Source organism: Mustela nigripes, chromosome 17 (genome assembly GCF_022355385.1).
Source record: "Mustela nigripes isolate SB6536 chromosome 17, MUSNIG.SB6536, whole genome shotgun sequence".
Lineage (NCBI taxonomy): Eukaryota > Metazoa > Chordata > Mammalia > Carnivora > Mustelidae > Mustela > Mustela nigripes.
This window is the reverse complement of record NC_081573.1, coordinates 11,274,045-11,293,033: the sequence shown is the minus strand read 5'-3', so window position 1 is coordinate 11,293,033 and position 18,989 is coordinate 11,274,045. Positions and strand designations below refer to the sequence as shown.

Here is an 18,989-nt window from a genome sequence, read left to right as displayed (position 1 = left end):
ATCAGTGGGTTAAGCCGCTGCCTTCGGCTCAGGTCATGATCTCAGGGTCCTGGGATCGAGTCCCGCATCGGGCTCTCTGCTCAGCAGGGAGCCTGCTTCCTCCTCTCTCTCTCTCTGCCTGCCTCTCTGCCTACTTGTGATCTCTCTCTCTGTCAAATAAATAAATAAATAAAATCTTTAAAAATAAAATAAAATAAAATAAAAGACAATGTAAAACATCTGTATGTTGAGCATTTCTTCATGAGTCTGTTAGGAAAAGTGTCTACTAGCCATCAGGGAAATATAAATCAAAACCACACCGAATCCCACCTCACACCGATCAGAATGGCAAAGATCAATAAGACAGGAAACAAGGTGTGTTGGTGAGGATGCGGAGAAAGGGAAAGCTTCTTACACTGTTGGTGGGAAGGCAAGTTGGCGCAGCCACTTTGGAGAACAGTGTGGAGATCCCTTAAGAAATTAAAAATACAGCTTCCCTATGACCCTGCCATTGCACTACTAGGGATTTATTCCCAAAATATAGATGCGGTATAAAAGGGGGGGACCTGCACCCCAATGTTCATAGCAGCGATGTCCACAACAGACAAACCGTGGAAAGAGCTGAGATGCCCTTCAACAGATGAATGGATAAAGAAGATGTGGTCCGTATATACTGTGGAATATTCCTCAGCCATCAGGAAGGATGGATACCCACTATCTGCATCGACATGGACAGGACTGGAGGGGATTATGCTGAGTGAAGTCAGTCAGGCAGAGTCAATGATCATGTGTGGGACATAAGGAAGAACATGGAGGACCACAGGGGAAGGAAGGGAAAACTGAAGGGGGCAGAAATCAGAGATCGAGACAAACCAGGAGAGACTCTGGACTCCGGGAAACAAACTGAGGGTTTCGAAGGGAGGGAGTAGGGGGAGAGGGTAACCGGGTGATGGGAACGTGGCGGGGGGGGGGGGGGGGGGGCACGTGTGGTGATGAGCGCCAGGTGGTACACGGAACTGATGAATCATGGAACACGACATCAAATGCTAATGACGTGCTATGAGCGGCTAACTGAACATAACAGCGCAAAAATATCTACTAGAGAACCCAGATAGTGTAGCTAGTGTTCGCCCATGAGACTCTTGAAGACAGGATACGGTCTCACATCATTCATCCCTAACATGCAGCCCTGGGACCACGACACACGTCCTTGCCGAAAGGGAAGAAGGAAGGAGGACGCTACGTGGAGGGAAATGCGGGGTCGGCTGAGCATGGCCATCGGCAGCAGGAGATGGACTTGAAGGTTGAACGTGACCTCCAGACCGAGAGAGGGCCGGGAGCCGGGGCTGACATGAGCGCAGGAGCCGCTGAATGAGGAGCAAGGCACCGGCTGAATGTGGGCCTGGGATGGCTTCTCTGACCTCTGGGAGGACCTCTTTTGGTTGTAAGAAAAAAAATAAATCAGATTCAACATTAAGAAAAAAAATTAGAATTTACTGACTTGTGAGCTGAAGTATGGCACAGAGAAATCCAGACACTGTGACAGTGACATCAGCGTTCAATTTGTTCCTAACGGGAATGCTTCTGGCCTGACTCCAAAAATGCTCCATCCAGTGCCTCTGGGCAGCTCCCGGTCCACCTCCCACCAGGCTCAAGGACAGCGGAGAGACCGCCGGTCTCACCCCCATGGGACGAGCTCAAAGGATACGGACTCTGAGTGAGCTGATGTGAGTCCTACGCTAATCCGAGGAACGGAAGTTGCACTCAGAGATAAAATACAGTAGTGATGGGATGCCTGGGGGGCTCAGTCAGTTCGGCGTCTACCTTCGGCTCAGGTCATGATCTCAGAGTCCTGGGATTGAGTCCCGCATTGGGCTCCCCACTGAGCGGGGAATCTGTTTCTCCTCTTCCTCTGCCCTTCCCCCCTGCTCATTCTGTCTCTTTTTCTCTCTCTACCTCTCAAGTTAATAAGGTCTTTAACAAAATACAGTGGTGGCTCCAGGGAGAGATCAATGCCAGCCAAACAGCACAGAGCGGGCAGTACTGGCTCTTGGGCGGCAGGAGGCAAGTGGGCAAGGGGCTTACATCACTACAGATGCCCCAGACCCCAGCCATCTCTGGAAGGAGAGAGACCCCAGGCCTCTTGGGGGAAGTCCCGAGACGCACACCTGGATATTCCTCATCCTTTCAGAGAACGTTCACGGGGCGACTGCCGTGAGTGCCCCACAGCGCCAGGTGCTGAGCGAAAAATAAGAGAACAATCAGACGGGGCCAGCTTATACTTTAGTGGGGAGCCACAGACATTAACCAAGTCATCGGCCACACGCAGTTAAAAGTGTAACTGAACAGACACTTTTCCATTGCGGACCCAGCTGGACAACGGATGCACAAAAAGGCGCGGGCATCCCCGGTCATGCAAGTGGAAACCACGGTCAGAGCACGGAAGTGCTGAGTCACTCCACGGCACACCCAAAACTAACAGAACCCTGTACCTTAGCAAACCTGAATTCAAACAAAAACTTTGAAAAAAAACACAGTAAGGAGTGGCCTCACCCCTGTTGGAATGGCCACAGTCAAACACACAAGAGGCAAGCTTTGGCGAGGACGTGGTGGAAACAGAGCCCTCGTGCTCTGTTTGCAGGATGTAAGCTGCTGTGGCCGCTGGGGAAAGTGGTGCAGAGGTTCTGCAGGATGTTAAAAATATGGCCTAGCAACTTCATGGCTCGATTTCCACCCCATGGCAATGAGAACAGGATAACCAAAGGTTGTGCACACGCCTGTGTTTATTGAAGCCCTGATCACAATCGCCAAAATAGGGCAACAAGCTGAGTGCCTGCCGACAGCTGAATGGAGAAAGATGTGATTGTGTACCACAGAGTATTATTCAGTCATGACGAAGGAAAACATACTTACTAAAAAAATTGCAAAAAATACTTATACTCAAAATTGTTTATTTATTTGAAATTCAAATTTAACTGGGTGGCTTGATTTCTTATTTGCGAAAGCAGGGACACCACTTCCATGGGAACCAAACATTGACCATAAACAGACATATGGTTCACACTCCTCTAGGAGGAACAGAACCCACTGCACTCAAGACAGTGTTACTGAGTGGCAGCGGGACACAAGACGGCTATCACAGAGACAGAGGTGCCATTGCTCAAACAGGGGAACCACACAGGAGAAATTCAGTTCCCGGCACCTGAGGTGCCTAATCACAGATCTGATAGGGCTGTCCAGCAGAGGGCTGAATGAAGGGGGCGGGAATCCCCGAGAGGTCATGGGGTGCAGGTTCCCCTTCTCTGAACACACACGCGCCCCAGGGCGGCCTTCACTTCCTTGTTCCGCAGGCTGTAGATGAGGGGGTTGAGCATGGGGGTCACCAGGGTATAGGACAGGGACACCACCTGCTTGCTCTCGGGGGAGTAGCTGGCCTTGGGACGCAGGTGGATGACCCCCGTAGTGCCGTAGAACAGAACCACCACCATGAGATGGGAGGCGCACGTGGACAGGGCCTTGCGGCGACCGGTGGCGGAAGGCATGCGGAGCACAGTGGCCAGGATCTTGCCGTAGGACGTGGCTATCAGACAGAAGGGAACAATCATGACCAGCACTGTGGCTGCCAACACACTGGCCTCGAAGACGCTGGTGTCCGCACACACCAGGCTGAGCAGGGGGGCGATATCACAGAAGAAGTGGCGGATGCCACGGGGCCCACAGAAGGGGAAGCTGAACAGCCAGACGGTGAAAACCAGTGACACGGGGACTCCGGCCAGCCAGCACGTGGCGGCCAACAGGTGGCAGAGCCGGGGGCTCACCAGGGCGCCATAGCGCAGGGGCCTGCAGATGGCCACGTGGCGGTCCCAGGCCATGGCGGTCAGGAGGAAGCACTCGGACGTGACGCACGACAGCACCAGGAGCAGCTGCAGGGCGCAGCTCGCGGGGGACATGCCCTGCCCCGGCCGCAGCAGGGTCACCAGCAGCCGGGGCACAATGTCCAGCGAGAAGCAGATCTCCAGCAGGGCCAAGTGGCGCAGGAAGAAGTACATGGGCGCGTGCAGGGCCGGGTCCAGGGCGCTCAGCAGCACGATGAGCGCGTTGCCCAGCAGCGTGAGCAGGAACATGGCCAGGAAGAGCGCCGCGAGCAGCGGCCGCAGCGCGGGCACGTGCGCGAAGCCCAGCAGGACCAGGTCATGGGGTGCGCAGCTCCAGTTGGCGCAGGGTGGGGCTTCAGGGGCGCCCGGGGGAGCCCCGGCGATCGGCATGGACCTGGGTGGGCGCAGGAGCTCTGGGAGTGGAAGAGGTAAGGAGAGGCCATGAAGGACAGAGCTGGGTCTACGCAGGTTCTGTCTCCCCGAAGTGCGCTGCACAGAGCAGGGGAGGCATCTTATCCGAAGGCAAATCAGCGCCGGCCACACACGGGTCCTCCTTGAATGCCCTCCATGAGCCTGGGAGGAGATCCCAGGGCCTCAGGAGGCCCACCCACCTTCTGACCTCTTCTCCATGCAGCTACATCCACAATGCCTGGTTCTGTCTCAGGGCCTTTGCACTTGCTTTCCTACTGCTTGAGATACTTTTCCCTCGGATGTTTATGCAACTGTTTCCTTCTCTTGCTAAAAATGTGAACTCAGGGCACCTGGGTGGCTCAGTGGGTTAAAGCCTCTACCTTCGGCTCAGGTCATGGTCTCAGGGTCCTGGGATCAAGCCCCGCATCAGGCTCTCTTCTCAGCAGGGAGCCTGCTTCTCCCTCTCTCTCTCTCTGCCTGCCTCTCTGCCTACTTGTGATCTCTGTCTTTCCAAAAAAAAATAAATAAAATCTTTTAAAAAATAAAATAAAATAAAAATTAAAAAATATGAACTCAGATGCCCCTTACCATCAGACAGCCCTCCCTCAATGAGCTGGTTTCAGATGTCTTCTCCACAACACGCACGTGCCCCAGCCACTCTCTAAGACATCCTGTCATCCCTAAAGCACACCGAAAGTAGCCTGGTTTACTTTCTTACTTGTCTGTGGTCTAACTGCTGCACTCAGAGGGCCATATCCATGGCATATTTCTGCCTGCTTTGGGGGCTGTGTCTGCAGCATGGGAAGGAGTGGCTGGCACATAGTAGGACTCCAGAAAGTTGGGTCTGTTACAAGTTTGAGTCTCCTCTGTCAACAGACAAAAGTGGGTACTTTCTCCCCACAAAATAATTTCTCTTCCGTTTGGCTCAAGTCTGTTTTCTCTCTCTCTCTCTTTTTTTTTTTTTTTTTTACATGTTGGTTTTGACCATCCAAATCAGTGGTTCTCAACTGGGAATGATTCAGTCTCCCCTCGCCCACTGGGGGGCTGTGTAATGGTGACATTTTGAGTTGTTATAATTGAGGTCCTACTGGTGTCCAGTTGGTCAAAGATAAGGATGCTGTTCAATGTCCTACAATGCCCAGAATTAGACCCCCCCATGTGCCACCAAAACGGAAGGAGTCTAACTCCAATGTCAGTAGGGCCAAGGCTGAGAAACTCTGATATAAATTGATTTCAGGATCCACTAATAGGTCATGACCTGCAGTTTGAAAAGAAAGCCCAGGCTCGTAGGAGCTGTGGGACGTATTGATAAGAAATTAGGGTACATGGTACATATAAAAAAAAATGGGCAGAAGATATGAACAGACACTTCTCCAATCAAGACATACAAATGGCTATCAGACACATGAAAAATGTTCATCATCACTAGCCATCAGGGAGATTCAAATTAAAACCACATTGAGATATCACCGTACACCAGTTAGAATGGCCAAAATTAGCAAGACAGGAAACAACACGTTTTGGAGAGGATGTGGAAAAAGGAGAACCCTCTTACACTGTTGGTGGGAATGCAAGTTGGTGCAGCCACTTTGGAGAACAGTGTGGAGATTCCTTGAGAAATTAAAAATAGAGCTTCCCTATAACCCTGCAATTGCACTACTGGGTATTTACCCCAAAGATACAGATGTAGTGAAAAGAAGGGCCATCTGTACCCCAATGTTCATAGCAGCAATGGCCACGGTCACTAAACTGTGGAAAGAACCAAGATGCCCTTCAACAGGCAAATAAATAAGGAAGATGTGGTCCAAATACACTATGGAGTATTACGCCTCCATCAGAAAGAATGAATACCCAACTTCTGTAGCAACATGAACAGGACTGGAGGAGATTATGCTGAGTGAAATAAGTCAAGCAGAGAGAGTCAAGTATCATATGGTTTCACTTATTTGTGGAGCATAACAAATAGCATGGAGGACAAGGGGAGATGGAGAGGAGAAGGGAGTTGAGGGAAATTGGAAGGGGAGGTAAACCATGAGAGACTATGGACTCTGAAAAACAATCTGAGGGTTTTGAAGAGGCGGGGGGTGGGAGGTTGGGGGAACAGGTGTGGGTATTAGAGAGGGCACTGATTGCATGGAGCACTGGGTGTGGTGCAAAAACAATGAATACTGTTATGCTGAAAAGAAATAAAAAATTAAAAAAAAAGAAATTAGGGTATATGGGCATCTGGGTGGCTCAGTGGGTTAAGCCTCTGCCTTCGGCTCAGGTCATGATCTCAGGGTCCTGGGATCAAGCCCCACATTGGGCTCTCTGTTCGGAGGGGAGTCTGCTTCTCCCTCTCTCTCTCTGCCTGCCTCTCTGCCTACTTGTGATCTCTGTCAAATAAAGAAATAAAATCTTTAAAAAAATAAATAACTAAAATAAAAAACGCTTCTCATTGGGGCCTCTGGGGGACTCAATGGGTTAAGTATCTGCCTTCAGCTCAGGTCATGATCCCAGGGTGCTGGCATCAAGTCCCACGTCGAGCTCCCTGCTGGGCGGGGAGCCTGCTTCTCCCTCTCCCACTCTCCCTGCTTCTGTTCCCTCTCTCACTGTGTCTCACTCTGTCAAATAAATAAAATCTTTAAAAAACAATGGATTCTTATTTAAGAAGAAAGGCACACTAGGACCTCCTTTTGTTTGAGCTATGTGCAAGGCTGGGAAACATTGCTTTAGAACATGGCAAAAAGGTCCCTTCCTCTCTCTCTCTGCCTGCCTCTCTGCCAACTTGTGCTCTCTGTCAAATAAATTAAAAAAAAATTTTTTTAATCTTAAAAAAAAAGAATACAGCAAAAAGGAACAAAACTCTGGCAGGTGCATAAAACCTCTGACCACTCAAGACTGGACGGGTTTGTATAAAAGACTCAGCAGTTTGCCGGATTCCTGCCTGGAGTGTCCCTTTCCTGGACTGTAGAAAGCTTTTGCGGGAAGCAAAGGGCCTCATTTTTACACAGTTTTGGGGGAAATTCTCTTCCTCATGCAACCACTACACCTCCTGGACCTGCGACGGCCTCCCCGCTAGCCTGCCCATCCCCCTCTCTGCTCAACACCCACCATGTCCCCGCTCAGCAATGTCCACTCCCCGCCTGTGAAATTCCTGTCATTGTCTCTGTCTGCCCAGGAAGGACACAGGTAAAGCTTCAGGTCCACAGCTATGCCCAGCGAGGGAAAGGGGGACTGATTTTGTGTGCGCCAAGCACTTCCACAGGACTTTGTACCGGGCAAAGTTTCAAGCACATTACTCGTGCATGGACCCCACACAATAGTGACAAACTAGGTCCCCGAGTAACCATGAAGTACCAGCCCGCACCCCCACAACTCACAGGGGAACATACAGCCAGTGTCCAAACCTCGGCCAGAACAGGTCACCCTGTTCCTGCTTCCCAGAAGGGTGTCCACACTTGCTTACAAACTGGGGCTATCAGTCATAACACATTGAACACAGAGAGACAGACACAGAGACAGAGAGAGACACAGAGAAATCATTAACCCCCTGGAAAACTTCTAGGGGGACAGTGAGGCCACAAGGAGGAATCTGGCCACAGGTCTCCTGCAATAGTAAGAACATTCTGAATCTGGGAAAGGCTCATAAGTTCTTCAACGAGGCCCACAAAATAGGCAAAGTTCAAGCAAAACCTCTTGATGACCCTCTCAGAGGGCAAGGACCATCTCTGCCCCGGGCCCTTTGAAGCCCCCAGTACCTGCTGCAGCACCCGGCACGTGGAGGTGAGTTCACTATGTGGCAGTGCCCTCACTGGATTATTCCTCCCACAATGGGCTTCCCAGACAATGGCTGTCTGCTTCCCTCCCCTGCCCCAGACACGTCAGGGCTGATCCGAGCAGAGGGTGCAGAGTGACAAGTGCCTCTGTTAACGACCCAGCACCTCCCCCCATGCAGCCCCACATCTCCTAGGATGCTCGCCCCTGGGCAGGAAAGGAAGCATCTGGCTGGAAAAGTTTCCCCTAACTGAGGTTTTGTGCAGACCGCACTAATGGCGGAGAGCTTGCTCCTGCGCTTAGCGCTGAGCTCCCCCACCAGACATGGAGCAGCCCCGAGCCAGAGCTGGGGAAGCTGTGTAACCTCGGGCAAGTGGCTTAGCCGGGACGAGGTCACCCCCAGATGTTTCAGGGAGCTGACCAGAAAACAGCCAGATGGAGACTTCTGCCTCCAGCTCTGCCATCAACTAGCTGTGTGCATCCCCAGACCTCACTGAGCCTCTGTTTCCTTGCCTGCCAGCTGATGGCATCTACCCCATAAGACTGCTGTGAGAATTCCCTGAGATCGTAGACGACAGTCGGGACACAGGGAACATTCAATAACTGACAGCAGTGACCATCTGCCTCATCGCCACCATGATTATCACCAACCTCTTCATCACCCGCTGTCATCACCATCATCATCACCTTCATCACCACCAACATCATCATCACCACCATCATTGTCACCAACACCATCATCACCAGTATCATTGTCACCATCACTGTCACCATCGTCACCATTACCACCATCATCACCACCATCGTCATCACCATCGCCATCATCATCATCACCATCATCGTCACCACCATCCTCACCATCAGAGAATGATGGTCACGGGGCACCCCAGCCCCCTCTTCCCCTGCAGCCTGGAGCCCTTTCCTTCACAGAGGACCCACTGACCTGCTTCTTGGTCTACCTGGAACTGAGGACAAAGCTCTGACTCTCCCCCTTGATCCAGGAGCTCCCAGGGACGACTGGGATTTCAGGAACCGGAGACTTCAATCTTTGGTTCTGGCCACACAATGAGAGCCGTGAGGACTGAACCCACAGAGAATTCTGCTCATTACCAAATTGGCACCTGTGTGCTCCAGGTGGAGGCAGAGGGAGCTGGGGAGCGAGGAGTCTCTGCTTCTCTGAAGGCTGTAGTTTCTACTACATTCCCTCTTCCTGGACTTCTCCAACCTGTGTTCCTTCTGACCTCTTGCTTTCAGAATGTTCCAGAGAGGCTGAATACTGCCTCCTCCTACCACCCACATATGCTCTTCATCTTGGCATTCAAGGCCCCCTGAAATCTGTCTCTGCCATCTCCCTGTCTTCATGTCTTACTGTGTCCTCGCCGCATGTCCCCCACAGCCCCACAACTCTGGGTTATGTCAGGAGAGCCAACGTAAGCTCCATGTTTCTGACTTGTGTTTTTTCCCATATGGCTGCCATGCTTCGATCACAGAAGTAAAAATAGCCAAACTATCGAGGGGTTGGGTATGTGGGCTCTGCCATCAGAATTCCACCCCGTATGCTTGGATGAAGGGCTTGAGCCCTTTGACTCAGTTTCCCCTTCTGGAAACAGGGTGATTTTAGAAGAGTACCTGCCTCCCTATGTTGCCAGCACAGGTGATGACCAAGGATCCACACAACCCTGCTTCCAGGGGACTAGCACCAGGGCCAGCAGTAGATATTCTCTGGTCCCAGGAGCCTGCACATCTAACCACATCGCCCCATCTGCAGGGCCCCCATTAGCTCACATCTTAATGTGCACACTGGATATGTGTTTGCAGAGTGAGCAAGTGAGCACTTTTACCAGTGGCGAGTCAGCTTCGTAAGTCAGACAGCATTCAGCATAGGACAGAGCAAAGAATAGCAGCATCTTGGGATGGAAGGATAAGCCAAGTTTCCCATACATCCCTGTGTCCATTTCCCTTCCTCCTTCCCTCTCTGTCCATTTCTGCAAACACATCTGCATCCTGTCTGCACTGGAATCAATGTTGTTGCGTCTGCATCTCTCTCTGTCTCCGTGTCTGTACTGATAGACAGTTATCAGGTAGATTCCACGGATAAAAGTTAAATCCTACAGCGTGTGTCTTTGTTGGCTTCTCTGATTTATCGCAAAGCCCTCTGGGTCTACCCATGTTGTCATAAATGGCTCTGGGACCTGAGTGACTGCACATGACCGTAATGCATCTCTCATGGGTAACTGTATGTTACCTGACTTGTTGGTGCCCCACCTTCTTGTGGTTAAGTGTGTAAAGGAAGGATCACGGGACTAGCTACCTGAGAAGCATAGTCTGTACCTTGCAAGTGTAAAGTCCTTATAACAGACTCTGTGTGTGGTGTTAGCTGTTGTGTCTGAGTGACAATGAACACTCTACACTCAATGGTCATCCAAAAAACAAGCAAACAAAACCCAAAAAACAAAACATGAAAGTCCATGCCTGACACGTCTTATTTACGCCATCTTGACAGCAACTGTATTGGGTCAGCCTTTTGCCCTGTATCAGAGGTTGGCAAACTATGGCTCTTTGCCCACTGTCTATAGCCCTGGAGCAAAAAAGAGGGAAGGAAGGAAGGAATGAATCAAGGAAGGAGAGAGAGGAAGGAAAAGGAGGGAGAAAGGGAGATGGGGAGATAAAAAAAGTAGAGGGAGAGGGAGGAAGGGAGGGAGGAACATTGTTACATTATTAAATAAATGCTTGAAAATAAAATCAAAAGAAGAACATTTTGTTACACATGAGTATTATATACAATTTAAATCTCACTTAAAGGTTTGGGAACACAGCCTGTACCTCATTCATTCATGGTCTGTGGCTGCCTTCGGGCTATGATGACAGAGCTGAACAGTTACAACAGAGAGCACGGAGCTGCCAGAGTTGAAAATATTTACTCTCTGGCCCTTTATGGATAATGTGGTAGAATCTCTGACCTATGCATGGAAATTGGTGGAGACAAAATGCACCAAAAGGTGCACAGAAGGTCAGAGAGATGCGTACAAGAATGCACCAAAAGGTGCACAGAAGGTCAGAGAGTGATGCATACAAGACCTCAGTGCTAAGTGTCCAGCTCTGTTCCCAACCTCGCCAGGTACGCCAAGCACAGTGCACAACCCCAGAGCCCAGCCAGGGCATACAAGGCTGCAGCACAGACCTCGTGGTGTTGAAGGCTATCGGCGAGTGGGTTCAGGACCAAAGTGAGATGACATAGTTTGTGGAGCTTGGCATGGAGGCTCTGCAGCCCAGGGGACACAGGGACATGGCAGTAGCCACACCATATGAAAGAGCCATGGCCAGGTGGGAGCTGTGGAGCACAGTATGGAGTTCCCTTAAAAAGTTAAAAATAGGAGTGCCTGGCTGGCTCAGTGGGTTAAAGCCTCTTCCTTCTGCTCAGGTCATGATCCCAGGGTCCTGGGATCAAGCCCCACATTGGGCTCTCCGCTTGGCAGGGAGCCTACCTCCTCTCTCCCTGCCTGCCTTTCTGTCTACTTGTGATTTATGTCAAATAAATGAAATCTTAAAAAAAAAAAAAAAAGTTAAAAATAGAGCTACCCTATGACCCAGCAATTGCACTACTGGGTATTTACCCAAAGATACAGATGTAGTGAAAAGAAGGGCTATATGCACCCCAATGTTCATAGCAGCAATGTCCACAATAGCCAAACTGTGGAAAGAGCCAAGATGCCCTTCAACAGATGAATGGAAAAAGAAAATGTGATAGATAAATATACAGTGGAATACTATGCAGCCATCAAAAGAAATGAAATCTTATCATTTAAAACTACGTGGATTGGACTAGAGGGTATTGTGCTGAATGAAGTAAGTCAATCACTCTCTGATATGAGGAATAGGAGAGGTGGGGTGGTGGGTCATGGGGGTAGAGAAGGAAAAAATGAAAGAAGATGGGACTGGGAAGGAGACAAACCATAAGAGATTCTTAATCTCACAAAACAAACTGAGGGTAGCTTAAGGGGTGGTGAGACAGGGACAGGATGACTGGGTGATGGACATTGGGGAGGGTAGGTGTTATGGTGAGTGCTGTGAATTGTGTAAGACTGATGATTCACAGACCCGTACCCCTGGAGCATATAATACCTTATATGTTAATGAAAATTTAAAATTGTTTTTTTTAACTAAATTTATTTATTTTCAGCATAACAGTATTCATTATTTTTTCACCACACCCAGTGCTCCATGTAATCTGTGCCCTCTATAATACCCACCACCTGGTACCCCAACCTCCCACCCCCCCGCCACTTCAAACCCCTCAGATTGTTTTTCAGAGTCCATAGTCTCTCATGGTTCACCTCCCCTTCCACTTTCCCCCAACTCCCTTCTCCTCTCTAACTCCCCATGTCCTCCATGCTATTTGTTATGCTCCACAAATAAGTGAAACCATATGATAATTGACTCTCTCTCCTTGACTTATTTCACTCAGCATAATCTCTTCCAGTCCTGTCCATGTTGCTACAACAGTTGGGTATTCATCCTTTCTGATGGAGGCATAATACTCCATCGTGTATATGGGCCACATTTTCCTTATCCATTTGTCCGTTGAAGGGCATCTTGGTTCTTTCCATAGATTGGTGACCGTGCCCATTGCTGCTATAAACATTGGGGTACAGATGGCCCTTCTTTTCACATCTGTATCTTTGGGGTAAATACCCAGGAGTGCAATTGCAGGGTCATAGGGAAGTTCTATTTTTAATTTCTTGAGGAATCTCCACACTGTTCTCCAAAGAGGCTGCACCAACCTGCATTCCCACCAACGGTGTAAGAGGGTTCCCCTTTCTCCACATCCCCTCCAACACATGTTGTTTCCTGTCTTGTTAATTTTGGCCATTCTAACCGGTATAAGGTAATATCTCAATGTGGTTTTAATTTGAATCTCCCTGAGGGCTAGTGATGATGAACATTTTTTCATGTGTCTGATAGCCATTTGTATGTCTTGATTGGAGAAGTGTCTGTTCATATCTTCTGCCCATTTTTTTTTATATGATTGCCTGTTTTGTGTGTGTTGAGTTTGAGGAGTTCATTATATGAAAGGTTGGATATCAACCTTTTGTCTGTACTGTCCTTTGCAAATATCTTCTCCCATTCCGCGGGTTGCCTCTTTGTTTTTTTGACTGTTTCCTTTGCTGTGCAGAAGCTTTTGATTTTAATTAAGTCCCAAAAGTTTATTTTCGCTTTTGTTTCCTTTGCCTTTAGAGACATATCTTGAAAGAAGTTGCTGTGGCTGATACCGAAGAGATTATACCTATGTTCTTCTCTAGGATTCTGATGGATTCCCGTCTCACGTTGAGGTCTTTTATCCATTTTGAGTTTATCTTTGTGTACAGTGTAAGAGAATGGTCGAGTTTCATTCTTCTACATATAGCTGTCCAGTTTTCCCAGCACCATTTATTTATTTTATTTTTTTAAGATTTTATGTATTTATTTGACAGACAGAGATAACAAGTAGGCAGAGAGGCAGGCAGAGAGAGAGGAGGAAGCAGGCTCCCCGCTGAGCAGAAAGCCCCATGTGGGGCTCCATCCCAGGACCCTGGGATCATGACCTGAGTCGAAGGCAGAGGCTTTAACTCACTGAGCCACCCAGACACCCCTAAAAATTTTTTAAAAGAGAGATTATGCTGAGTGAAATAAGTCAAGCAGAGAAAGTCAATTATCATATGGTTTCACTTACTTGCAAAGCATAAGGAATAACACAGAGGACATTAGGAGAAGGAAAGGAGAAGTGAGTTGGGGAAAATTGGAGGGGGGATATGCACCATGAGAGACTGTGGACTCTGAGAAACAAACTGAGGGTTTTGTGGGGGCGGGGGTGAGCCTGGTGGTGGGTATCCAGGAGGGCACGGATTGCATGGAGCACTGGGTGTTACATGCAAACAATGAATCTTGGAACACTGCATCAGATACTAATGATGGTGACTAATATAACACAATAAAATAATTTTTTTTAAAAAAGAGTCTGCTCTGTCATAGAATAAGAATGTGGACTTGGTGCCTCAGTTTCCTTATTTCTACAATGCCAACAATTACTATATCTAACCCACAAGTGATTTGAAGACTATATGAGTTAAGTAAACAGTACTGTACTCCCAGAGCTGATCACTGTTTCGACAGAGAATGAGCTCCCATCCCCACCGGAGATGGGTCTGTTGCGCTGTCTCTAGTGTGAAAGTTGAAATTGCTAAGTGAGGGCCGATAAGACATTTAGAGTCTCTACGCAAGTATGGCCAGATCTGCTGAAAATAATGGAGAAGCCAGCTGGAGGTGTTTGCTACAACTTTGTGGAGAGAGAATTATGGGGTGTCTGGCTGGCTCAGTCAGTAGGGAACACAGCTCTGGACCTCAGGGTCATGAGCTCAAATGCCAGGCTGGGTGTAGAGATCACTTAAAAATAAAATCCAAGATCTATAAAGAACTCCTCAAACTCAACACACACAAAACAGATAATCATGTCAAAAAATGGGCAGAAGACATGAACAGACACTTCTCCAAAGAAGACATACAAATGGCTAACAGATACATGAAAAAATGTTCATCATCACTAGCCATCAGGGAGATTCAAATCAAAACCACATTGAGATACCACCTCCTACCAGTTAGAATGGCCAAAATTAACAAGACGTTAAACAATGTGTGTTGGAGAGGATGTGGAGAAGGGGAAGCCTCTTACACGGTTGGTGGGAATGCAAGTTGGTACAGCCACTTTCGAAAACAGTGTGGAGATTCCTTAAGAAATTCAAAATAGGGGCACTGGGTGGCTCAGTGGGTTAAGCCTCTGCCTTCGGCTCAGGTCATGATCTCGGCGTCCTGGGATCAAGCCCCACATCGGTCTCTGCTCAGCGGGGAGCCTGCTTCCTCCTCTCTCTCTCTGCCTGCCTCTCTGCCTACTTGTGATCTCTCTCTCTCTCTCTGTCAAATAAATAAATAAAATCTTAAAAAAAAAGAAATTAAAAATAGAGCTTCCCTATGACCTGGCAATTGCACTACGGGGTATTTACCCCAAAGATACAGATGTAGTGAAAAGAAGGGCCATCTGTGCCCCAATGTTCATAGCAGCAATGGCCACAGTTGCCAACCTGTGGAAAGAACAAAGATGCCCTTCAATGGATGAATGGATAAGGAGGATGTGGTCCATATATACAATGGAGTATTATGCCTCCATCAGCAAGGATGAATACCCACCATTTGCATCAACATGGATGGGACTGGAGGAGATTATGCTGAGTGAAGTCAAGCAGAGAGAGTCAGTTATCATATGGCTTCACTTACTTGTGGAGCATAAGGAATAACATGGAGGACATAGGGAGATGGAGAGGAGAAGGGAGTTGGGGGAAATCGGAGAGGGAGACAAACCATGAGAGACTGTGGACTCTGAGAAACAAACCGAGGGTTTTGGAGAGGTGGTGGGGTTGGGTGAGCCTGGTGGTGGGTATTAAGGAGGGCACGGATTGCATGGAGCACTAGGTGTGGGGCATAAACAATGAATTCTGGAACACTGAAAAAAAAATTTAAGATTTTATTTATTTATTTGACAGAGATCACAAGTAGACAGAGAGGCAGACAGAGAGAGAGAGAGGAGGAAGCAGGCTCTCCGCTAAGCAGAGAGCCTGATGCAGGGCTCGATCCCAGGACCCTGAGATCATGACCTGAGCCGCAGGCAGAGGCTTAACCCACTGAGCCACCCAGGTGCCCTGAAAATTTTTTTAAAAAAAGAAATTAAGGCTGTGTTTGGTAAGGCCTTATGCATAGCTCTTTAAGGGAGACCTTTCCTAGGACAAATACTGTATTTTTTAATGACTATACTGGAAGAGAGAAGTCAGTACAGCTTCTAAAATGAATGTGGGCAAGGACTGGAGGTGGTATCAGTGGGAAAGTCAAGGACTTTCAAGAGAGAGAACGTGGGAGATTATTTTTCTTAGAGTCTTTTGGGTTTTGGGGGGCTCGAACTCACAACCCTGAGATCAAGACCGAAGCTGAGATCAACAGTAAAATACTCGACTGACCGTGCCACCCAGGCACCCCAGATTTGGAGTCTTTTACTGGGGCTCTCTCAAGGCATGCAACTGAGAGCCAGCACCTCGGACAGCAGCTTCTGAATTACCCGAGTGTGTACGGCGGGTGTTGGGTCTTGGTGCCATTCACTGCCCCTCTCCGTGCTTCCGTGCTCCCCTTTTGCCACACGGGCCCCGCCAGAGTGCATCAGACCAGGAGGGGGAAGCAGCAGGCATCCCTGGGTCTCAGTGTCCGTGTAGATCTCCTCCTGGTGCCAGCGCCACCCGGCCACATGTCAGGGCTGTGTCTGCTGTGAGAATCCCCACAACCAGAGCAAACCCTCCACACCCAGCATCCCCAACCCAACAATGCACAGCCCATGCCCAGGCAGCTATCACAGCAAGCCCCTTGCTTGCATCCCTGTGGGACTCGGGGCACGTGCAGAACAGAACCAAACCGACACAAAATACCACTTAAGCTGTGCATCCTGACAGTCTCTGTCCCTGATCTGGACACCCTGACTTTTCCAGCATCTGACTCCCAGACCTTTCACAGTGCTGGGCAGAAAGGCCCCAGCGGGAAGGTACAGCTAGGCAGGGGGTGAGAGATAGCAGCCCCCCGCCCCGCCCCAACTGCTGCAACACGCCCCCAAGGTGCATCTTCCCAGAGGGGCTCCTGAGGCAGCAGAAGTGGAGGACACACCTCTGGCTGGGGGCTGGCCACCGGATCCCAGATCAGCAGCCAATGGCCAGCATCCACCCAGCCCTCCGCTCCTTCAGCCACTGAGAATGTCTGGGACAACCCCTTCTGTGTCCACGTCTCACACACACTCATACACAGTCCTTCACACACACACACACACACACACACTCACACACACTCACACGCACAGAATTGACTCTGGTTTCACTTGCTCAGAGGAAAGACTTTTTTAAAACCTGAGTTCTTGTCTGTGAGTGTGAAGGTGTGTTTGTGTGAGTGTGAGTGTGAGTGTGAGTGTGTGTGTGAGTGTTTGTAATAAACCATAGAAGGGCTGCAAAGGAGGAACTGACAGTCTACAGTGCAGAGCAGGCCATCCAAAATAGCAATTTCTTTCCCCCTCCTCGGCCCCGCATCTCAGAAGTCAGTCTTTTTCCCCAAGAGCCTCCTGAACACACCCTTCTTGTCCTTGTTCCGCAGGCTGCCGATGACAGGGTCCACCGTGGGGGTGAGGATGCCACAGCACATGGAGATGACCTTGTCTCGGTCATGGGTGACCTTCTCCTGAAGAGCCACGTATGGGGGGATGGCCACAGAAGAGTGAAACAAGACCCACACCTTGCTGTGGCTGCTCTTCTGGCTGCAGAAGAGCAAGGAGAGACCCACATTTGGAGAAGTCCTGGCCATGGCCCTCTGCAGTGTGCCAGGGATCCTTCCGTAGGAGGCCACAGCAGGATCAGGGCACCAGTACCCACTGGGAGCGCCTCACAGAACAGTCGGTGAGAGCAGGCCAGCTGGAGCAGGGCCAGGAGTTCACACAAAACGTGACTGATGACCTGGTGGCCGCAGAACTCCAAGGGCTGGCACAGGGACCACAGTCAGCAGGAACACCGCCATCCACAAGGTCCTGGCCAACAAGCCACAAAGTCAGGGCCCCATGTGCAAAGAGTAGCGCTGGGGGTCCATGATGGCCACACAGCCATCACAGGCCATGGCAGCCAGCAGGAGACACTCCACGACACTCAGAGAGGGCCCCACAGCCATTGGGGCCAAGCATTGTGCGAGCGAGACCACGGGAACAGTCAGCAGGTAGTTGGCGAGCATCTGGGGCACGCGGGACACGGTGTAGCACATGCCCACAAAGGACAGGCTGCTGAGGAAGAAGGACATGGGTGTGTGGAGCCGGGGACTGTGAGAGAGCAGGAGCAGGATGAGGCCATTCCCGAAAACAGTGACAACGCAGGTCAGGATGAACAGGCAGAAGACAGTCGGAGCCCACGGGCACCAGGAGAGCCCGAGGAGCATGAAGTAGGTCTCCTCTCCGCCCCTTCCCAAGCTCTGGCTGGGTGGGAAAATGTGATGACCTTGAGAGGTGGCTCAGATACCAGCAGCTCCTTAGAAGCTGGCTGGGCTTCTTTGGAAGGGCTCTTTGAAGGCACCAACATTCACGCGTTCCTGGGCACTGCGATGGGCCCTTCACTCCAGCACTGCTGCAGTCCTTGCTGAGCAATGTTGGCTGAACACAGACCACCACTCAGAAGCACTCATGGGCCCTCCAATATGGAGCCACCAACTGGGGGACTGGTGGATCATGGAAGGGACTGGGTTGTTCCTTGGCTGACTCTATCACATATTGCTTAGTGGGCTCCTTCATTCCTCCATTTATAACCTCCATTTATAACTCATGAGTCTACTTATGGACGGATTCACTCATTGTTTCTTTAATGCATTCATTCATTCATTAGCACCTCTGAGCAGCTTCTAACTAGCCCAGACTTGACCCCAAGCAATGAAATTAGTGGGGAACGAAAAAACAAAAACAAAAAACGAGGCCTGCGCTCAAGGAGTTGATAGACTAAAGAAAAATTTGAAAAGTAACACAAGTGTGCTAAGTGCTGGGACCATGATCTGTTCCTGCCCACCATACTCCCTTCCCTGAAAAACTGTATCTGCATGTGTCCTTCCCCAAGTTCCGCAACCTCTAGGAATTTATCCTGCTGATGGATTGCATGTGCAAACTGAGATCAATAGGATTATTTTCAAACAGATTTTTAAATTTTTTTTCAGGTTTCCAGAGAAATCTATACTTTCAATGCCATCCCAATCAAAATACCATCAGCATTTTTCAAAGTGCTGAAACAAACAATCCTAAATTTGTATAGAACCAGAAAAGAGCCCAAATTGCCAAGGAAATGTTGAAAAAGAGAAACAAAGCTGGGGGCATCATGTTACCTGATTTCA

At 49.4% G+C, this 18,989-nt stretch overlaps 1 protein-coding gene across 1 annotated transcript; it reads right to left on the bottom strand.

The window, feature by feature from the left end:
* Positions 1–3,257: 3,257 nt before the first annotated feature.
* On the bottom strand, positions 3,258–17,435 carry LOC132005914 (olfactory receptor 10A7-like). The gene is made up of 2 exons (XM_059383431.1): positions 17,207–17,435; positions 3,258–4,267 (listed from the first exon to the last, which is right to left on the bottom strand). Exons 1-2 carry the CDS (start codon positions 17,433–17,435, stop codon positions 3,258–3,260), a joined length of 1,239 nt encoding a protein of 412 aa, XP_059239414.1.
* Positions 17,436–18,989: the final 1,554 nt, after the last annotated feature.